Genomic DNA, 23,016 nt, shown 5'->3' with positions numbered 1-23,016 from the left:
CACTTTCACAGAAAACCCCTGCACCAGTCTGCCTGAAACCTGGCAGGCTTCATGCCTGCACAAGGGGCTACCATCCCTACTGCATTCATCACTCCCTGCCTTAACACACAAGTGATACAAGTTTTGCTTTCAACAGTTTGAACTGCACTTTCACAGAAACCCCTGTACCCAATATCTTGAAACTTGGCAGGCTGCATACCTCAGAAGGGGCTACCATCCCTGATGTATTTATCCAAACCTGCAAAAAAATGATAAAACTTATTGGTATTTTAGTGATTCCCCATTATAGTCTATGGCCAAATCGGCACCAAAACTCCAAATCCAAATCGGCCAAATCAAATCAGGAGTGATTTGAATCACAGAATCAAATCACTGTCCCTCTGAATCAACCAAATCTGAATCAGAATCTGAAGCAAATACTTGCTGCTTCGCACAGACTTACTTTCTTGCCCATATTGGATAACAGCACATTTGAAAAACAGACTGAAGATTTTGCTTGGGACCTACAGAAACAAAACCTTGAATAGTCCATGGAGCAAGCACATTAGTCAAACTGTAATGCAGTATGATGTTCTAAATTAGCCACTCTAAGAAACTCTGGGATGAAATAGATTAGTCTTTAAACAGCCAGCCACCAGACTAAATTTATAGATTTAATCCTGTCAGAACAAAATGGTAGGACATACAATACATATAATGGATATTAATGTGCAAAATGTGGTTTTTAGGGAGAAAAAAAAGGTAAAGTATTAACAGGCATAAGAGAAACAGGCTCCACTTTGGTGTCAGAACCACTTTGCTCTTGTTGAATTAGATGTACAGGCTTCCTGTGTGAGTGCTGAAGCTCATTAACTTTTGGCTGAAGCAGTTGGCATCAGTCAGTTTTAAAAAGGCAAAGCAGGAGATGAAGAATTCCGAGGGAGTCAAAGAGGGGTTTGTTAAACTTTAGAAAAGTGATGTTGTGGGCCCATGTCAGAGTATATCTGAGACCAGTGGGTATGCATGCATCTGGCCATTCACAAATGTCTACACTCTTGACGGACAGAAAATAGAAAACAACTGCACTGGACTGCACTGACTTAAGTGAATGAGAGTTTGAGCAGGAACAAGCAGCCCAAAATCTTTGCTATAAATCCTTGTCTTGAAAGACAAAATTGTTTTGCACTTAGGTAAGGAGGGAAGCTGGAGCATCTCCTGTGCTTGTTCTGACACTTTGCATTGAGATTCCTCCAGCTCTCAGAAAGGGGCTCTTCCTATCAACGTCAGTTTAGATCTCCTCTTTGTGGTGAATCATTAGGTTTCATTTTGAAACCTGCAAAATGGTGGCCCTCCAGCAAATTAGTCAGCATCAGTAATCTGCCATCACAAGATTGCCTGTGACCCCTTCATGGCCAGTCCTGCATCAGATCCCATAACTGGATACTTCTAAGATACCCTTTGGAGGTACCCTTCTTTTCTCTTGAATGATAGCTTACTGCAAGAAAGCAGGGGATTAGCAGCAGCCCAAGAACTGTAGAATCATTTCTCTGGAAATGCCGGTGTCATTGATGCAGATCCAATGATATTGTTAATAGTAGTCATAAAAGGAAGAGAGAAAGCAGATGCACAAAATCTTGGGAAATGCACATGCTTTAGCGTCCAGATTGGTACCAAGATATACTTGGTACTTGTACCATAACTTTTTGGACTTCTTTTGCTGTTGGCACCTTGCAATCTTGAACTTGAGATTGAGGACTTGTTCTGACACCCCACCACACCTCCCTTCTTTACATGAGCAGTGTATTGTTGCTTTGAGGTGCTCTTACATTTGATGCATGTGTTAGTCAGTATTTGATGTGGTCTTCTGAAGGGATGTCCACTTCAGAGCTAGTGCTGATGGAGCCTGTGCCAGGGCTACTAGTGGAAAAGCAGCAGCAGGAAACGGAGCTTTTTGTCAGGGATGTCCTCTTTCCTGGGCAAAAGAGACATCTGCTGAGTCTGTCAACTAGAAACATCAAAAGTCATTGCAGGGAGGGCAGTGTGTGAAGGTCCTCTATTTTTAATGGTTGACAAAAGCACCTCACCCTGTTCTACAGTATAGATCAGGAATTCCCAAAGCTTTTATGCCACAGCCTGGCAAACCTCGGCCCAGCAATCACAGCCAGAATCTGACTAGCAGACAGGTAAGGATACCCACCACTCCATGCCGGGCACTGCAGGAGCTGCGGCCTCTCCGCCCAGCTCTGGGGAGCCGTGGTTTGCTGGTCCACGGCACTTCCGGTCCGGCAGTCAGACTGGCAGTTGATTTGCATCCCGGAGATTAAGAACCCCTGGTATAGACAATAGACGTCCTCTTCTCCAGCCTTTTCTTCTAAGGAATATCCAACTAAATAGTTAATATTAAGAACTGAACTGATCAAGTAAAGAATATTGCCTTATAAAACAGGTTTTGAAGTTCAGGAAAAGAATGGGACAGTCCAAGTTCCATAACACTGCTATGGACAATAAGGGGGAATAGAGAGGTTGCAGCCATTCAATAATTTATGCACATATATATGTAGGCAAGGAAACAAAAGTGCATGCACAGTGGCATCAGACCTGGCTTACTCACAAGATTCTGTATTCTTGCCCAGAGGCTCTAGGCCTCAGCCTGCTCCTCTGCTTCTACAGCCAGTATTGAAAGCCAAATGTCATCACTGGGCTTGGATTGTGGCCAGGTCGAAGCTACCTGGTTTTGCTATAGCTCTTTCTTTAGGGAACAGGTACACTAAAGAGTCATGGTTTGAAGCAAAGCCTATGCTGGGGCATCTGGCTTCCTCCCCCAACCCACATATAGGCACAAAGGCTATGCTCACAGAAATCAACAGGGCTCTACATTGATGCAGCTGCCTGTGCACATGGAATGAACTATAGAAACATGCATGTATTTGGAAGAGGGAGTAAAAAGTGCTGCCTGTTTTCTTATCCTCATTGAAAAGCCTTGCTTTGGACTGCACAACTCTATTTTTACAGATGCATTATTGGTTTAACTGGTATAGTGCCTTTACATAGGATTAGAAAAGAATGATGTAAAGCTACTGAGAGTCAAATACTATCAAAAATTCGTAGAAGAGAGCCAAAGACGCCACAAAATTACCACTGACCTTGTTTTTATTTAGGAGCGCGTCAAGTTTTGTTTTTTATACCAGAGCTTTGGTTGACTGGAATGATATGCACACTTACATTTTAACAGAATTTAAAAAAGAAACAGTAAACATTAACATGTACATTCAGTTATGTGCAAGAAATAGGGTCCACATTACATGTTTATGATACAAGAAATTAACTGGTTTGAGCATACCAAAAACCTGAAGTGTTCAGAGTTGTATCATTTAATCTGCACTTAATAGAACCAATTTTTTAGAAGTCATTTCACTTGTGACCCACTTAAATCTGCACAGACTTTGTCGCAAGATCACAAGGTATTCAAAATTGCTGGCAAGTGTTAAGAGCTTTCTTTTCCTTAAAAACATTTCTTTGAAATATGTCTTGCCATTTAAATTAGAAAAATATCAATTTTAATGCCGTTTATAAAGCCATTATTAACAATTCAGCTATCTGAACATATGGGCAAAATGCTGCATTAATTTGGGACATTTATGAATGTTTAAAAATTCTTCATGCCATAGATGAAATGAAAACTGGCTGACCCTGGATGATTACTTCATAGAACCCGAATCCACAGTTTGAGTCCTGCTGGCAAAAGCTGACATAGTGAAAGTGATATGAACCAAACAGAACATGCTAAAACCAGTGTATTCAGATTATCTTTCTAAAGTTAAACTTTTAGTTCCACGAGTATTGCAGTTTCTCTCCTTAGTCTGAAACAGTGGTAGTAGAACTACTGCATAATGATGGGGTAGTAAGTTATCCTAGAAGCTGTAAATAATCAGGCCAGGTGTAACCTACTTCCTTTTAAAGAAAACTGCTTTTTCTGTCTTTCTTTTTTATGTCAGCAGTTTGTTAGCAACTTTTTACAAACCTATGATAAGGCAAATAGAGCCATCTTTTTTAGTAAACAAAAATTCTTAGGATACGAAAATATATAAAATGATTTTTTTTCTGTCAGAAGATATACAGATATCTACTGGTATATAAGCATATACTAAACCACAAAAGAAAAAGGTATATTTGAATGTTACAGGTCTGATGTAAAACACAGAACACAGCAAGGAGATTCAAACTGAAAAGACAACAACTTCATTCACCCCATTGTTCCTAGTTATTTCAGCATATATGATACAAAATCATTCAAATGCCAAAAGCACCTGTTTTACCTCAAACAGGCAAAGTGATTTCTTTGGAATTGTATTTAAATAAAAATTGCTCCTAGCCAAGATCATGTATATCAAATTTCAGCCCAAGACAAAAAAAGTTCACAGCTAGATTATAACCCCTTAAAATAGGAGTTCAGAATGATAGACAACTCTTCATTATAGCGACTCTAACAGAGCCACTGTAATACATACCAATGGGATGAGACTTCTTGTCTGTTTATACTTTATACACATATACAGTAAACTAAGACACTGAAAAGGCAGCTTAAAAGGTGTGCAATTCATTCAACTGCTGAGCAAATCTCTTTGCCATAAATATTTTAGAAAGTGAGAAGAGACTTTTTACTTGAATATATACAAAGTGTGCACTAGTTATGAGTCTTTAATTTACATACAGGCAAGTGCACTGACACAGATAGTAACAAGAATGGCTTTTGAAAGCTAGGTCACAATTAAATTAGCTTTTCTATCACTGAATGTACACTGAAGGAGATTTTTAAAAGGAAGTTTTGTCTGCCGTGCTTCATTTCTTCTTCGGAAGGGTTGTACTAGCATGTTTTGCATCATCGTGGGGGCTTTCTTCATGAGATGGTTTAACTTTAGTCACACAACTGGAAGTCCCACTGGTAGCTACAGAGAAGCAAACAAGGAAAAAAAAAATCCCTTCTGATTAAATGGTTTTTGTTTTGTGTGGTGTTGCAAGTGTCCCAATACAGTCATTAAATAACTCAAGCTAAATAATTTACTTTTGTAAGTTGAGATTCATAATTACACCTGCATTAATAGTGAGAAATTCACACTATTTAAATTCACTACTTGGCTATTACAGGAACTGGTAACTTTATTTGGATTCCCAAAATTACTGAAAAGTTAGCCAAACAGCAGAGGGTCACATTTTTATAAAACAGTAATATCCCAACTGATCTGAAAGCTACTGTAAGCAGATAGTTCTCCAGAGTTATCTGGAGGTCAAAGCCAGTAAAGAAGAAGATTAAAAAGTGTGAGAACTTGTAAAAGAAAAGGGCTTTTCCATTTGCACATGCTCTTCCTCTACACAGTTCATTTGTAAATAGATTTGCATATACTTAGCCAAATAACTTGAATATGCTATAGAAAATCTTCTGCTACAAAACAAAAGGATAGATAAGACAGTTTAAATTTGGTACTTCTTTTTAAAAAAGAAGAAAAAAGTAAAATTTAAATAAGTGACAATTATTTCAACCTTTTAGTACATGTAACGATGTAACTTATTACATTCGGTTCAGACAAAGAGAAAAGCAGCTTGGATTCATGCACTGTTCTACAGGCCTTGTGCTAAATAAATTTCAACTTAAAGTTCAAATATTGGATCTCATAAGGAGCTTTATATAGTATTTTCAGAGATGTTTTAGCTGTTTCAGTGCTAAAAAAAAGTCAGGTTCCTTTCAAGCAAGAAGCAAAAAGAGTCTCCAAATTCTCCAATTGAACAAACAATTAGAGAGAACAGAAAATGAAAACTTAAAAATACCTTACATCTAAGGAATGCAGATGCAAACAGAAAACAGACTGCAATAGGTAGTGAGAAAAAAAAAACAAGGTAACAACCTGAAAAACAAGATGCCTTATGTTTACTAAAATAATAAGGTATATTATGGGGGAAGCAATAGGAACCAAAATAATCAATTCCACGGTGTTAAATAAGGACAGAAAAGTCGGAGGACACTTCCACTAGGGAATTCTGTAAGAGATACCACATTTACCTAAATCCAAGACAACTTCAAATTTAAGTTGACCAACCCCCCCAGTAATTAGTCTAGACATGGAAAATGTATAAATTTGTTATAATTTTTCCCTGTATAGAATCTAACTATTGGAAGGGTCTCTTAAATTCATGGACCCCCCCACTGCTCCAGGAGGGCAGGTGGTGGGAGAGAATCAAGTGTCTTGACCTCTACCCCTTGTCCTCTGCCACTTGCACCCCTACTACTTGCCTAGCCCTCCCCAGCCCCTGATCCTCCCTGCAGTGCCCACCCTGCTGTACCTACTCCCTACCACTTCCGCCACATTCACTGCTGTCTCTTGACCACTAGCCTCCCACTGTTTAACCTCCATGGCTCTGGTTCAGGCTCTGGCCCAGAGAATGGAGCACACGGTGGTTTCAGTCCTGGCCCTGCCATGCAGCAGCAGCTGCAGTGGCAACTCATCCAGGACTAGAGTTGCCTGCACTGCCATTACTGCTGCATGGCTAGGCGAGAGCTGGAGTGACCATGTGCTCTGCATCCCGAGCCAGAGCAGGGCCAGAGCCCAAGCCATAGAGGACAACTGCTGGTGGCATGTGAGGGGTGTTGCAAAGGGAAAGTGACAAGAGAAGCTGAAGAGAGGCACTACCTGCCCCCAACTCCAACCCCACGTCACGATTGGAGCTGTAACTGCAGCAGCCACCTGGCCCCTCCCCTGTACTTGAATTGGAGGGGTTTCCTCACCCCTGTTATAATGGGGAAAAATGTTTTGGATCAAGCACATACAGTAAGTCAAAGTTTAGCAGCAGTCTTTTTTATAAATACATATAGAGAAGATCATTCTGCTTCTCTTGACAAAGTTGGAAACTCTTTCAGATGGCCACAACTTGAACACCCCAAGGCTGAGTATCTACAGCATCCAAACAGCTGATCAGATAGTTATTTAAATAGTTCTCTTGAAGACAGGAAAACAAGAGAGTCAAGAATACAGAGACTTAGAGAGATGAATTTTGAAAGGATTTTAATCTGTTCTAAAGGAAAAAAAATACAATTCCGGATTGGGAGAAGGATTGCTTTTTCTTTAAGCTAGACCAGGGCTTGTGGAAAGAATGTCTGTATGGACAACTATAAAAATGTTTAAGGTAGAATGAACCACTATCTTTAAAAAAGCAGTATGATATGCATCCACACCATATTGTATTTGTACAATTTGCTTGTAAAATGTCACCACAATCTAAGCCTAACACTACTAAATTAAGTTTGCCACTAGGAAAAATGGCTTCACTTGCAAGAAACCTGAGATCAAAATTACGGTTCAACTAAAGAGATCAAACTAATATATTATAACAGGTCTCATGGCCTTTATGAGGGACAGAGAAAACAGTCAAGATCCAGAAATGGTTTACTTGGTAGTTGTATCAAAGTATGTGTTTCATATACCTTTCCCCAAAGATACAGTACATCTGATTTAATTGTTAAAAAAGAAACATTCCATTTAAATCAATATTACCTGTTAAATCTATGTGTAGTGCAGAGTGAAAAACTAAAGCTGATATGCCCTCTAGAAGAAGGGGGACGCTAGGAACAGAGCTATCATAAGCCATATCTATTAGTAGCTTGGAGAATGACAACATATGTTCCTGTAGGAAATGAAAACTAGTGGTTAAACCAGATGCACTAAACTTTGCCAGCTATGATCTCTTCAGGAGTTATAGGATAAGTGTAATCACACTTCCTAAAGGTTGATAGGATGTTTTGTACAGAGAAGTGAGAGGGAAAGAAAAATATGCAATCCAGTTTGTGATGCCTGATACTGTGGTGAGTGGTACTATGATAATGAAACTCAGCTTTGACAGACTGAGATACTCGAGAAAAGGCACAATAATATTAAGACAAGCTTCAAGATTAACAGTGCTCTAATACAAACACCTGAACCTGTCAAGGTTTCTAAGAATGCAACTACATTCACAAAGCCCTCAAATAGTTCAGCTATCTAGAAGAGGACAAAATAAACTGGCTCAAAGATGACGTTATGCCTGGCAGATGTTATACTTAAGATCCGATTACCCTGTTAATCACACTGCAGATAGTACACCTTAACATGTGGAATTCATGGCATAACAAAACAGGAAACCAGCCATAAAAATACTACCCATCTTGTTTTGGAATATTTTTGTGGCTGGTCTCCATCATACCTTAAATTGAACATGTGGCAGAACAGCAACAAACTGGAAGAAGTCCTAGACTCCTGAGCGGTCCTGGAGCTGTAACGGACAATCAGCTGATTGTCTGGCCCAGGCCCAGGACTGCACCAGAGCTGGTTCTAGACTTCGGTGCCATCCCAAGCCCTGGGACTGACTTACAAGCAACTGACTGTTGGGAGCACACTGGAGCCATTTCAAGACTGGCGTGGGACAGATGATCCCTTGGCCCAGGGCCAGGCTGCAGGCTCTGGCTTTCAACTTGTCTATACAGGGAGAGCTTGGGACCTTGATCCTGGGCTCCCTCTGCATGGCAAGTAGTAATTATGCCATTACAATCTGACTCCTGATCCTAAAATCATGTCCTGCTATGCACACACGATATGGCAGGAGGCACAATTTTTTGGATCAAGGATCAGACTCCATTGCACCATAGATCCAGGAAACTACAGACCAGTCGGCCTCGACTCAGTGAAAATTCATGGAGCAGGTCCTCAAAGAATCCATTTCCAAGCACTTAGAAGAGAAAGTGATTACAAACAGTCAGCATGGATTCACCAAGGGCAAGTCATGCCTAACCAACCTGATTGCCTTCTCTGATGAGATAACTGGCTCTCTAGATGCAGGAAAAGCAGTGGACATAATATACTTTGACTTTAGCAAGGTTTTTGATACCATTTCCCATAGCACTCTTGTAAGCAAGCTGAGGAAGTATGGGTTGGATGAATGGACTGTTAGACTCAATGGGCAGTAATCAATGGCTCAATGTCTAGCTGGCAGTCAGTATCAAGTGGAGTGCCTCAGGGGTCAGTCCTGGGGCTGGTTTTGTTCAATATCATCATTAGTGATATGGAAGATGATTTCAAAGATTTCATAGACATTACGGCTGAAAGGGACCTCAGAAGATCGAGTCCAGCCCCCTGCCCAAAGGGCAGGAAGTCAGCTGGGGTCATAGGATACCAACAAGATAAGCATCCAATTTGCTCTTGAAGGTGTTCAATGTAAGTGCTTGAACCACCTCCGATGGCAGGCTAATTCCAGACCTTGGGGGCTCGGACAGTGAATAAATTCTCTCTTATGTCCAGCCTGAAACGGTCTTGCAAGATGGATTGCAAGATGACACCAAGCTGGGGGGTGTAGTAGATGCACTGGAGGGCAGGGCTAGGATTCAGAGTGACCTAGACAAATTGGATTTGGCCAAAAGAAATCTCATGCAGTTCAACAAGGACAAGTGCAAAGTCCTGCACTGAGAACAGAAGAATCCCATGCAATGCTACACCTCGGGACTGACTGGCTAAGCAGCAGCTCTGCAGAAAATGACCTGGGGGTTAGAGTGGACAATAGATAGATGAGTCAGCAGAGTGCCCTTGTTGCCAAGAAGGCTAACAGCATACTGGGCTAAGTTAGTAGAAGCATTGCCAGCACAGAGAGGGAAGTAATTATTCCTTTCTATTCTGCATTGGTGAGGTCATATCTGAACTACTGTGTCCAGCTTTGGGCCCCCCACTATAGAAAGTATTTGGACAAGAGGGAGTACAGCGGAGAGCCACAAAAATGGTTTGGGGGCTGTGGCATATGACTTAAGAGGAGAGGCTGAGGGAACTGGGTTTATTTAGTTTGGAGAAGAGAAGACAGAGGGGATTTGATAGCAGATCTTTAACTACCAGAAGGGTGGTTCCCAAGAACATGGAGCTAGACTGTTCTCACTGGTGACACGTGACAGAATATGGAGCAATCATCTCAAGTTGCAGCAAGGGAGGGTTAGGTTGGATATTAGGAAAAATTCTCTCATTAGGAGGGTGGTGAAGCACTGGACCAGGTTACCTGGATTGGTGGAGGAATCTCCGTCTTTGGAAGTTTTTAAGGCCCAGCTTGACAAAGCCCAGGCTGGAATGATTTAGTTGGGGATGGTCCTGCTTTGAGCAGGGAGTTGGACTAGATGACCTCCTAAGGTCCCTAACAACCCTTATTTTCTATGAGTCTATGATTTAATATGTTTATGGGTCTTGAGCGGTTTACAGCAGGGGTATTCAACACAAACCAGACCTGCAGCTGTAACTGTGTGTGCTAGGTCAGGCATGCATGGTAGCATGAGGCCTGATCCCCAATGCAGAGGCAGTGCAGGACTTCGTAAGCCTGATTTCTGTATGTGGGAACGGGATCTGATCCTAGCATGCAGGGTCCAATCTGACTTGTACAACCAAAAGGTTGAGTATCCGTGCTCTAGACACTGGATTAAAAACTTCATTGGGAAAAACGGTGTTGCTTTTACAAGAGAAACTTTCTTTTTTTAAATTATTTAGCTTTTCACTAAATGCTACTGAACAAACGCAGATGTGGAGATACAAGGAGAACTAGGACAAACTATACATGATCAGGGAGGCTGCTCTGATGCACTGAAATTCCAACACATCGCCCAGTGCATCGGAGCAGTATTGATTAATTAAGTCTGCTGGAGTGTGGCAATGACTGCATTCTAGCAGCTTCCCACATCTCATGCATCAGCATCCCCATGCTTCAAAATGTCATTCGACAAGCTTTAGATTAAGTGTCCCCGCTGCCATTTTGAAGCACAGGGATGCTAATTCAGTGTACTACATATATACATTGCAACTACATAATTGCCAAGACAAAATTAAGGAAGTGTCTGTATTCTACCTGATTGTGAGGTACAGCATCACAGTAACATTTGCTGTTTGTCCATATTCACTTTTACCTCAGTTACTCCTTCAGACAAAGCAGACAAATATTTCATTTGCTCCACTAGCTCAGAAGCAGGGGAAAGGTATTCTGAAATTGCTGAGAAATGTATTTCTTTTGCTAAGGTCAGGTACATGAACTTTCCAGCCAATTCAACAGTCTCAAAAACTTCTAAGAGCAGCAGAAGGGTTTTGGTACTGAAGTATTATTTGTAAAAGTAATTTGTACAATACCATAATTACCTTTTTTGTGACTATCCCCTACATGGATAGGAATTTTATTTTATAATATTCTTTGTGAAATTGTTCAGCACACCAATGGCAAGCTTATCTATTCTGGAAAATGTTTAAGTGAAAATGAGTTACTCTGCCTCTGTGACAGAAGTTACTTACATGAGGTTGTTTTTTCTTTTGTTAGCTTTTCAGTCAAGTTTGTAAGCGGTGTTGGTTGGATTTTTGCAGGCGTGTATGTATTTAAAGAGATTCTTCTTCCTGACAATGGACTTGTATATGTTGGAGATGCTGAAAGGAGACAAACATCCGTTTTATATTGTGAACAATATATCTGTCCAGTATTTGTACATTAACAAAACAATAGTAGATAAGAAACAACACACGTCTGTGAATATTATGAATTCTATAATTACAGAATCCGTAACCCAACCAGTGATTTTTGTATCAACATTTCAAATTTGGAAAAAAGGAAGAAAATCTGCCTTAACTACCTATGAAAGTAATGCAAGAGCTTCACAGAGCCCAAAATAAGTTAAGAAGTCTGGCAACATAAGTACTAATACTGACTTCTGACATGGCACAAAATACTGCTAGGAATGCCCGTTGGTTTGAGAAGTCTACAATATGAGTATACTGCAGAATGAAGAGGCATAGCTAGAAGCTAAGTGGACTGCAACTGTGGGAAGAGGATGAGGACAAAAACATTCAGACACAAGCAGCCTCTCCAGAAGGTGCAAAACCAAAAAAAAAAAAAATCTTTCTACTGACTCAAGTTCACATTAAAATATGAAAAGTCCACATAAGGAAGAGGCTAGTCCAAAAATATATATAAAAATCATTAATAAATTCTTAATAAAGTTATACCCTTGGCCTGTTACAAATGACTTCTGTCAACTATGCACAATAATGCTGAATGGTTTAAAGTAATAAAAATTGAATTACAACTATGAGCAGTGGATGTGTCTGGTAGATTGTCACTTGAAGGAGCAGCAATGGAGGCAAGAAATTCATCCACCTGCTTTAAAGAAAGGGAGTTGTGCAGGGTTTCCAGAGGGCAGATGGAAGGCACCATGGAATAGAGTTCAAAACCTGCAAAAAAATAAAAATAAAAAGAGGTTTCCAGACATAAGATAAGAGTGCAATTTTTGTACAAGCAAGAGACATGGTATAAAATGAATTATCCAGTATCAACACGTGCAAACACAATATTCTTGAAATCGTGATATCAGTGCTCTGTAAGATTGAGTTGGAACGAATTTCAGGACATACTAGGCTCAAGATACTGCATATAACACTCTACAAAACTCAAGTACAGATAAATCAGGCTACACAAGATGAAGAGATATCTTTGTTCTAATCCTATGTTACTTCATAAAAATTACTAAATAGGACAAAGTAAACCATTAAAAAGACATGGAAATGCCAATATTTTGTTTACTCATTCCCACACCATTCATAGCACTAAACAAGAACTCATTCAAGCAGATGTAGTAATCTAGCTAGGTCATGTAGATTTTTTTAACTGAGACACTTTGCCAGAGAACAGCTAAAAATATTGGTAGGCCCAAGAGGACGAAGCATGCAGAACTCAACCTCCATCCTCTTGGGGTATTCTTGGCACAAGACTGCTGCCTTAACTTACCAAAAGAAGGTTCAGCAAAACCAATTAATATGTACCTTGAGTTTATCTTAATTTTACAACACAGATTCACACCTACCTTTATTCATTTAAAACCCACAATTCATATATTACTGGAAATTTCAAAACTAACAGTTAATCTAAACCAAATAAAAAGCAGAGGGAGATATCCAACACTGTATTCCAACATTAGTACAAACATATTGACATTTCATAAGCCAACCATGCATATTTGTATTACAACGAAACAAGAAGCATTTAATACACACATATACTTAATACTGCAGTTTTATAAACAGATGTAAGTTTGATAGCTCTCAATGAAAACCTGCATCCAAAAAGCATTTCGAAGGGAAAAATTTGTCCACATTAGCATTTCCATATACAGCTGCAACATTATAATTTTGCAGTTCAATGCTATAAATTGCTACATTTCTTCCAAGATGTCTATTTAAATGAAAAGACAATACTTAATGAAAGAATGTTTTAAGTTTCAGTTCAAGGTACATTTTTCACAGATATCAATATAGTGTAAACTTCTTTTCTTCAAAAATATTACTAAACATTTACACACCTCTGATACCAGGCTTGTCTTCATTTAGTAGTTTACATAAACTAATAATTCTAGATAATTTAACACAAGAACTTCTGAATTCATATTTGGACCCACCCCAACCACTCTTGGATTAATGTGAGATCCAATCCTGCTAATGAGATCCAATCCAAATAGCTGAAATTTACTTAATCAGCTCCACTTATACAACTATAAAGCTATAAAGTTGCATTTCATGGAAGCTCAGTTTTCATGTGCAAAAGAAAACACTGCATACACCTTTGTGTATACCTTTTTATTAGGATAGCAGTTAAGCTTCAGTGTAAGCACTAAAATAAATATTTGGCATAAAAGTTAAGATTCTTTAAAAATAAATAAATAAAAAAGCATGATGCAAAGTGTAAACCCTCTCTTTGCATCACAGTCAACTTTCAAAAGACTTTTTAGATTAGCCTGACAGAAATATTACTACTTTTTGAAAAAAAAATTGCTTTAAGAAACATTTTCATTTCAATCTAACAGTTTGGTAGATGACATCACTGTCTTTACTTACATTATAAGGACCTATTACTAATCCTACAGCATACAGCAAGAGATGGCAAGAAAAGAGCTCCCAAAGAAATTAAAACATTATTATTGTTGTTAGAAATAATTAACTATTTATGTTCACTTAAAAAAAATTCCTGCTATGTATACTATGAAAAAACCCCTAGTGTCTTGCTTGATAGCAAAATTGTCAAAAAACAAAAACAAAAAAGAGAAACTGTAAATAGATTCCATGAGCTACGACAATGTAGTAAAATAATAATTTTAACAGCAATGGTTTGTTAGTCTACCTGGCATAAAAACCTATATGCAACTGTTACTTTTTAGGAGGCTATATTAAAAAAAGAGACTATTTTTAGTAAAAAAATATATATATCTGTCAGTACCTCTTTAAATAATGTAATTTTCTGTAAATGTTAACTTCCCTTAAGTTTTTGGTGCATTCATTCTTAGTAAGCAATAGCCCCCTTTCAGAATGCAAGACAATGAAAGGGTTAACACGACAATTTAGAAAGCCACCCTCCTGTCTTACATTTAAAAGACTATATAGACATACCACTGGAGCTTAGAAATTCCACAGAGGAAGTGGACCAGCACCTAAAGAGGTGTGGATGTTCTGCATAGAGGCCCAGAAAATAAAGCACTGTGAGAAGATACTTCTTCATCATGTTCCTTGAACTAAAAATGAAAGGGTGGGGGCAAGTCTGTGAAATGGGTTAGAAGTTGCAACATCACAAAGTTATGGAAATAAAGAGCGAGAAAGAGAATCAAATGACAGTCCAGAGGACAGACAAGACAACATCAATATAGTTGGTAAAGAAACTTGAAAACCTGGAATAAATTTAAACTTCATAGATGCACATACAGCATGCATTAATTTGTGAAAGATGTGTGAAAAAAGCGCTTTTATGAAATGAATCACAGCTATCTTAAGGTGCGCGTTAAATTGATTCTGTTTACTTTTTTTTTTTTTTTTAAATGAAAACCTGCCTAGTCACGGTAAGAGTTCCAAAGGGAACAGAGCATAATAAAGAAGTATTTAAAGCTATGGTAAACAGATGCCGTCTCAAACCTAGCGCTCATCTTTCCCACTTTCAACTCTTTTGCTCTAAGTTTTAAATAAAGCACTTGCTATGTTGTTTAGATTGTGATTTATAAAGAGTAATGCCTATTTTTTTCATTTCCAAGAAAATATTAATCTCTGCCTTTTAACTTGTATAAATTACAGGCATAAAGGCAAACCTTCCAATCTAGTACTATACCAGTAATGTGTCAGGAGGCAACTGTATCGCTGAACTTTACTAACTACTCCAAGTTGATACAATGGTTAAAAGTATGGCTCATGATTTAATTCTTCAGAAGAAAACAAATTGAGAATCACATATTTTGTTCCTACCTAGGCTTTAAGTAACAAGACTTCTGTAGTCTAAAAGCACAATGGCTGCTTTCACTTTATTTCCATAAGACCTTATTAGCCTCTCACTGTACTGACTGTGCAGTTTTGGAATCCTAAGAAATCTTGAAAAACAAAATTAAGATTTAGTAAATGCTGAAGACTTGAGCCTAATTTCAGTGAACAGGGTAGTTATAGGACCTATTTACTGAGGTAGAAAGGTATGCACAAAATATCTCACAGATGGAGAGAAAAATATACCTCTATCTTCAATTGTTCGTGGGTTAAACCAGACATCATTAAAACATGCTATTCTTGGGATGAGTTAAAATTCTCATCCCTGAAGTTCAAGAGGTCAATGCAAGAGGTAAGCAACTCTCATACTGTGATTATTAGATGAACAGAGGGAATTAATAAGCCTAGAAAGGTTAAGTGGCATTTTTTTCAATCATTTTGCAGATTAATAGAAATGGATCCAAAAAGCTCTCACTTTTCTTTTACTTTTTAATCTAGAGTCACTTCAAGAAGATGGCTGCAACCTCCAGCTGTCAGTTACCATGTTTTACTCTAGAAACAGAAGCCTCAGATCTCAATCAGAGGAAGAGGAAGAAGAAGAATATTAAGGTACTGAGAAATAAGCCATTTAAGACCAGAAAAGCCTCAGTATTTATCACATACTATACAGGACCTGATTACCTGAGAAATTGGGAAGCAAGTGTAATTTGTAATGGACAGTGTGATTAAAAGCAATATTTCCATTTTTCAAAAGATTTTCTGATGAGTGAATTTTGAAATTATGGTTATATAAAGTGAATAGCGAAGACAGGATTTGAGACTATCAGCATATCTACTGATTATATTTGGCACTACACTTCTTTGAAGTCTGCAAAGACAGATGGTTGGACAATACTGTGCAACCGTGTTCAAAATAAAAATAGGAATAAGGGATGAAGCAAGGGAGTATTTCTTTTTTAAAACAAAAGCAAAACGTACCATTGGTTGGGTGTCGAGCAAATGAGATAGAAAATCTTTTAACAGCAGAACCGTGTGTGGTTTCTGAGAAAGAGAAAAACAGGTACCTGAAATTTGTAACAGCTACCAAAAGAAGGACATTTCAAAAAAAGGAAAGAAAGGAAAAAAACCCCCCAAAAACCCACGATGAGAAGGTTAGAAGTGAATGGCATGCAAAAGGGACTAGGGAGAAAGGACCATAGGTCAAATATAGGTTAAAAAGGAGAAAAAGCTTGGTTGTCGATAACTGCAAGATATTTAATGAAGTACATGGAAAAAAAGCAGGATGAGCTAGTGATTGTGGCATACAAAGTTATATCTAGTTAGAATTAGACACTGAGAAGAGTGATTTTGGGGTGTGCTGGGAAGGTGAAAAAACAAACTCAAACCCTATTAATACTACTTGACCTCAGTGTTAACAGGGTAAACAGTGTAAACGAACACATCACCTGTATATTCTGAAGTCTCCTGTGAAAACCTGAACTCGGCCCAGATTATCGTAAACCTGTAACCTACTATTCTTCTGGCCAAAAAGAGTGAGGAATCCTAAAATTTTCACCCTTGGTATTTTTAAAATTAAATGTAATTTTCATTGGTTCCTTGTAAATGCTCCATGCAATACATTTCAGTTCAAGGTCATCAAGGAATTACTAGATATCAGGTTTAATGATTAAAGAGCATTTCCAACTGAATTTTTTGTTTTTAATTTCTTTTTAATGTATGCATATCCTGAAATATCTCAATGTCTGTTATACATATGTGAACTTGTAAAAATAAAACGATGAGCATATCATGAAAGACAGGAACAAGGATTTACAGTGCCATTGAACTGAACCAAAAAAAATTTTTTTTTAAATTGCATTACAGGCAAGGAAGCAGCAACAGAAATTCATACAACTAAATACTAAGGCAAAGGATTCTAGGATTCCATTAAATCAGCAGCCTAAGGGTTGTCTTTAGAGGTTTAATGTGTGCACATGGGTTTGTGCGTGCATGTGCGAGAGTGTGCACATACCATCTATGAAGCCAGAAGAAGTCAGCTTTTTACGATGAGTACGAGCATAATCCTGTAGGTTAGGTGCGCTTGAAGAACCCCCGAGCACTGAGGTGCTAAACAGGCCCGCACAGTGAGACCCTGATGGGAGTTAGAGAAAATACATACAACAACCAGGTGTTCTTCCATTCACATTGGGGATGCATGCAGCATGCAAGCACATGGCTCTTACCACACAAAAGGCAGCCTTTGGCAGTGCCTTGGACAGGTTCACAATATGCTTGTAATGTCAGACTTGTAGGCTGTAACTATCATAATTTACTGTGCTTCTACACGTCACAGCACCCTCTGCTACATGTGCAAACAGAGGACCGGACTTTAACAAAGGGACTTCATTTCCTGTTGTCAGTTTTGGTAAAGAAAAATTACTAGTTAGCATCAATATAAACAAAAAATAACAAATAAAAAAGAAAGACACAAAGTTACGAGTTGCAGATCTTGCAGATCTGAAACAAACATAATCTGGCAAATATAATTATTGCCGTTATTGAAATTAAATCTCTAAGACAGCAGGTGACAACTTCATACACTCATACATTTCCTTAGACTTAACATAGAAAACTTCTACTTCCCATCACTCACGAACTGACGTGAAACAAGATAACCAAAGCTGACATACAGGCATCAGTACTTTAGCTATTGTCACAGCAAATTCTAAACTTGGAAATAAAAATTTCGCTAAGTTTAGCTTCAATTCTTTCCTCGAGACACATCTTTGTATTCGTAGTATATGTATACTTCTGTTACCAAATCAAAAATAATCTTGTCACTAAGATAAAAGGGATTTATAACAAATTGTCTGGGGAAAAAAAAAAAAACATAATTAAGTACAAAAACATGAAAAATATTTGTTTTTTATTACCCACCATAATAAAAATCTCACCTCAATGAGTAAAATGAGAAAATTGATATTGAAAATTTTAACTTTCTTTAACCTCTACTACTATTACGATTACTCCTCTGTAAAGGAAATGCTATTAACTGGAGGCCTAGTTCTGACTTACCAACGTTTTTCTATGCATAGTGGTAGATTTAGAACAGTCAAGTAACTCCACCACTTCACTAGTTACAGTAACCCTAAGTCAGGGAGCATTACTAGCACATGTGACCAACCACAGCCAATATAAATCTGGCGCCTGGTCTGTGGCAAAAGCCTTTAACACCAAAACAGAATACCTTGAGCTATGCACACAATATATCAGTTTCAACAAACCATATTGTGTCACATTGAAAAAGAAAAGGACGTTTAATTTTAGCCACCATGTTGGAAAAATTTACTTCAGTAATCAAGACCACCTGATGTATGCATTTTACTATGAAAATAAGATGTAAGAGTATCACAGAGACAGAAATACAAAAGAGAACAGTTTCTTAAAATGGAGAGATAGTAAGCCTTATAGTTCAATGCACTGAACCTGTGTGCGTGCTGTTTAATGCGTACCAAGTTATTTCACAAAACAGACAATTTTTTGCATTTATATAAACACATATACAACATTAACTTATAATAATCAAACAAAATAATGTCTGTTCCATAGCAATAACAGGAAAATATTACTTGAATTAAAGTAATTTAACAGTATGTTATAATAAACCACACAGTTAAAATAATAAATTTGTACACTGAAAGAAAGTTGGGAGGAGAGGGGAGCGCAAAAAACTTCAGGTCTCATTAAGAACTGAAGTTTCTTCGTAAAAGACAAAGCACAGCAGTGGGGCAGATTTTGTTTGCTTGGTTGAGGGAGAGGTTTCCATCCAGGAGAATTATCTTTAATTTGTCTCTATTGCCCATAGCAGGAAACACACGTTGCATATCTGAGAGTTTTACCAGGTTCTATACAATGGGCACTTAACATCTCTACATAATTTTTTGGAATCAAGGTCATGAACTACAAGTTACTTCAAAATAAAACCGAGAGGAGTTCTAGGTCAGAGCAAAGTTTCAATGTGAAGTCTCACCTGTTTTGTTCTTTTTTGATACAGTTTTCATAAAAGAAGTTGTTACCAAAATATTACCAAACTCAGTGGGTTCAATGAGTTACCAGGTATAATTACATTAAAAAATACAACTATTTGCTTCTGTATTTATGAAAATAAGCTTTTAAAATTCCAAGATCACATAGCTGCATGCTAAACTACAGATGCTGGAAAGTATGTATACGAGACAAAATTTCAATTGTATGCACATACCTAGACCACTCTGTTTTTGTTCCAGAATAGTTCTTGGTGTTCTTAAGCTACTACTGGTTTCTGATAAGACCTGGATATAGAAAATAGAAAAATAAGGAAAAAGAGAATAGCAACATGTAGTGTCCATTAAACTTGATACAGCAGCCTGTTCCAGACAGACAAGTGTTAATAAGCCGTATGATATATGTTAGTAGAAATACATAAAAAGTATGAAAAAATCATGCGATATCCCTTTCTGAAGGGAGTCCATTTCACATATGAGATCCTTGCAATGAGGGGGTGCAAAGCAGGCATTCAGAATGAAAAAGGACAGACCATGACAAAGATGAGAACATATACAGTTGAGACAGACTTATTTTATTTTACCAAATGCACTCTCCTAAACTGCGCCTGTATTGGAAAAGGAAGGGGAGGGAAGGAAAGACAGGCTATTGAGGACACCATACAGTCACTGATCCATGCACGGGCTCTATCAGTGTAACCTTCAGATGTTCACAGCTTTTACTGACGTATATATACTTTTTCCTATGCACAAGTTGCTTAAATTTCCAAAACCAAATGGAAATTGCTGAAACTCTTAGAAAAGAAAGGGGCATGATTAACAGAACACCATCCATTATCCTATACACAAACAATATTTTGAATTATTAAGCAAACTTTAGACCTTCATTGATATTTGAACTAATAATAATTTTATATGACTCATTTGTCCTATTTTTCCCAATATTGGGGAGATGGGGAATAAGACTTCAAAATATTGCAAAATTTAATGGATGAAGTACTGTTTTTATTTTTTTTAAATTAGATACCTCCAGATACAGGAGTGAAGGCAAGAAAAATTAGTGCTAGAGTTTGTTTCCTGCACAGTTAATACCAGGCCACTGAAAATATATATGCACAACAAATTTTGAACAGCAATATCAAACCCCAAATAAATTATTTTAATGGCATTGTTTGTCATTACTGAAAAGTGTTTTAAATTTACCTACCACCAAATTAAGCAATGCTGTTTTTAAAGTCTTAAAGGACAACTAAGCCAAAGCAAAAGTCTGTTTCATTCAGCAGTGAGCTATGCTTTTTCTACAGCGTTAATATTTATAATCTCTATGAAAAGAAACAAATTCATTCTGGAAATATCTAACACATTCAGTGAAAAAAAACCATGCACTTGCTTTTTCCCCCCCCCCAGACATTCTTGGAAGTAACTAGCATTTTAAAAGGTGGAAGAATTTACTTTGAACGTAATCCATGACAAGGGATTAGATGTCCTTAAAGACAGCTGGTTGTTGCTTGGAATGCATAATAATGTTTAATGAAGTAAAGTTTAAAAACCTGTTGCCATGAGCCAAAAATACTGGATGTGAAAGCCAATGATTTAGGGGAGACAGGGGAAGAAGTGATTTGTTCCCCTGATCTGCGTCTTCGACGCCCAGTACCCACACCACTGGTGTAATGCAGCCAGGTACCAATACCCTCTGGGCTAGACACACTCAGGGGGCTGTCTTCCTGGAAGTGAGAAAGGGGGCAAAAAACAGCAAATCATGCAAAGTTAGATTCAACAGAGCCAAATGAACAGAAAAGAAAAAAACAAACAAAAAAACTCCAAACAAAAATCCAGTTTTTTTGCACCCTTTTACATACAACTAAGACTATTAAACAGTAATTAGGAGCGACTAACATGACAAATTCTTCTTAAGAACATAATCAACTATGGCTTCTAACCCATTCATTTTGCCAAATTTCTGGCAAATAAATTTATTCAATGCAAAATAAATCTTTTCTTCCAGCTTTAAAATGTATTGGAAATGGAAAAAATTTGTTGTTCTAGATATACTGTTTAATAGTTTATCTAAGTATATTAAACTTTCCTATTTGTTATTTAATAGATATTTTCCCTTGCAATTAACATGTACTATGTTAATTTTGAAATTTCAAAAGATTTTGGAATTACACTGGAAAGTCAATCACGGTAGTGGTTGCAGCAAAGAGGTCTCAACATTAAAACACTTAGGAACTTCAGATGTTGAAAAGGTAAGAAATTTTAAGGGACAATGTCAGGCTAAAAATGCTAAATTTCTCTACTTGTGTTGATATCACCACAAAGTAATACTAGTGAATATTTGATTTTTGCCATTTAAATTTTGTTTTTCTCATTTTACTTTCAGAGCAAAGGAAGCTGACACTAGTCAGCTTAAATTTCTGGTCATCATGTGCTTGTAAACACAGCTAAAGTACGTGTTGAATACTGTTAGGGAAATATCATTCAGATTAAAAAGCTTCATTAAAGATCCAATGTTTACTGGAAGTTATATAGATATAGATATAGAGAGAGAGAGAGGCTAAGCCTAAACAATCTAGCAGTGTCCCCTTAAATGAATGAACCATAGCAGAAAGTGAAGTCCAAGGCAGTGTAGTTTAAGATGACATCATATTATAGTTGTTTAGCCTTAAAAAACACCATTCTTAAATCTTCCAAAGACTGGTTTGCAGATTTCAGTGTGCTGTATAAATCTGTGCACAAACAGATGCATAAAAGTGGAAAGATCTAAAATGTCATAAGTGATAGTTATTTACATTAACCTTTTTTCTATAGGATGTAAAAAAATCAGTGTTTTCTTAAAATCTGGATGCTGGAACAAGTTCTAATTAATTCTGTTACCTGTGGAAACTCAAAATTTAGTAATTCATATAAAAATACTTTTTGAAATCAACTTCTGAAAATTTACCAAAAAATGAAAATGGTTAAGTTAATTAAATATTACAAAACTGAGTGTGAACTCCTTTCCCGGAAAAGAGCTTGCACCATCAGAATGAAAACAATTTTTAGAATTGTTGAGATTCAAGCAATTTTGAACATTAAAGGTACACTTTGAAAAAAGGAAATGTGAATTCTCTAAATATTCAAAACTACTGTCTACCCCTTATTTATCTTATGTACCATTAGAAAACAAAACCACACATATTATTCCCATGTATTCAGTCACTGAGTTACTTGTAATTACATATTCAAGCTACATAAGCAACCCATTTCAGAGACAGATATAAAAAGGCACATTGCATAGCCTTAGAAGTTTACTGTTTTTAAAAAAATGAGAATGAGAGAGTAATAAGGGCTTGTGTCATTTATCACAACGTTCAACAAGCACCGATAAAGCTTTACTGTTCAACCATGTAAGTAGTATCAGCAGTGTACTGTTGGTTTACCCACCTCATAGTGATGTTTTAGTAATTAGATATAGATGTCATGGCCTAGGTCAGTGTTTCTCAACCCATGGGTTGCGACCCAAAAGTGGGTCACAAGAATATATGAAAGAGTTGCAAATAAACTTTAAAAATGGATTAACAAACTTTAAAAATGGATTCTCCTTTAAAAAAGAAAAATGTGGGAAACCGTGGCTCTTCCCCTGCAGGCTGGAAGTGTTCCAGCCTGCCAGGAGCTGCTTGGGGCCCCCCTTCCCCACACACCCACCTCCTGCCCCACAT

At 37.5% G+C, this 23,016-nt stretch overlaps 1 protein-coding gene across 17 annotated transcripts in view; it reads right to left on the bottom strand.

Annotated features, from left to right (window-relative positions):
• Window positions 1-3,148: 3,148 nt before the first annotated feature.
• PPIP5K2 (diphosphoinositol pentakisphosphate kinase 2) overlaps window positions 3,149-23,016 on the bottom strand; it is an 84,095-nt gene continuing 64,227 nt past the window's right edge. For 6 of the 17 annotated variants that reach the window (XM_019532430.1, XM_019532429.1, XM_019532428.1 and 3 more), the window contains 7 exons: window positions 20,866-21,039; window positions 19,534-19,603; window positions 17,305-17,424; window positions 16,272-16,334; window positions 12,090-12,236; window positions 11,307-11,435; window positions 3,149-4,925 (listed from right to left, as the gene is read on the bottom strand). In XM_019532430.1, the coding sequence (XP_019387975.1) occupies window positions 4,819-4,925; window positions 11,307-11,435; window positions 12,090-12,236; window positions 16,272-16,334; window positions 17,305-17,424; window positions 19,534-19,603; window positions 20,866-21,039 (810 nt within the window). In that variant the 3' untranslated portion in view covers window positions 3,149-4,818. The other 11 variants (XM_019532435.1, XM_019532438.1, XM_019532436.1 and 8 more) reach the window with 8 other exon arrangements.

This window comes from Crocodylus porosus, unplaced genomic scaffold (assembly GCF_001723895.1).
Source record: "Crocodylus porosus isolate Cpor-Errol unplaced genomic scaffold, CroPor_comp1, whole genome shotgun sequence".
NCBI classification, from domain to species: Eukaryota; Metazoa; Chordata; order Crocodylia; family Crocodylidae; genus Crocodylus; species Crocodylus porosus.
The sequence above is the reverse complement of the archived record's forward strand: the minus strand, read 5'-3'. Positions and strand labels throughout refer to the sequence as shown.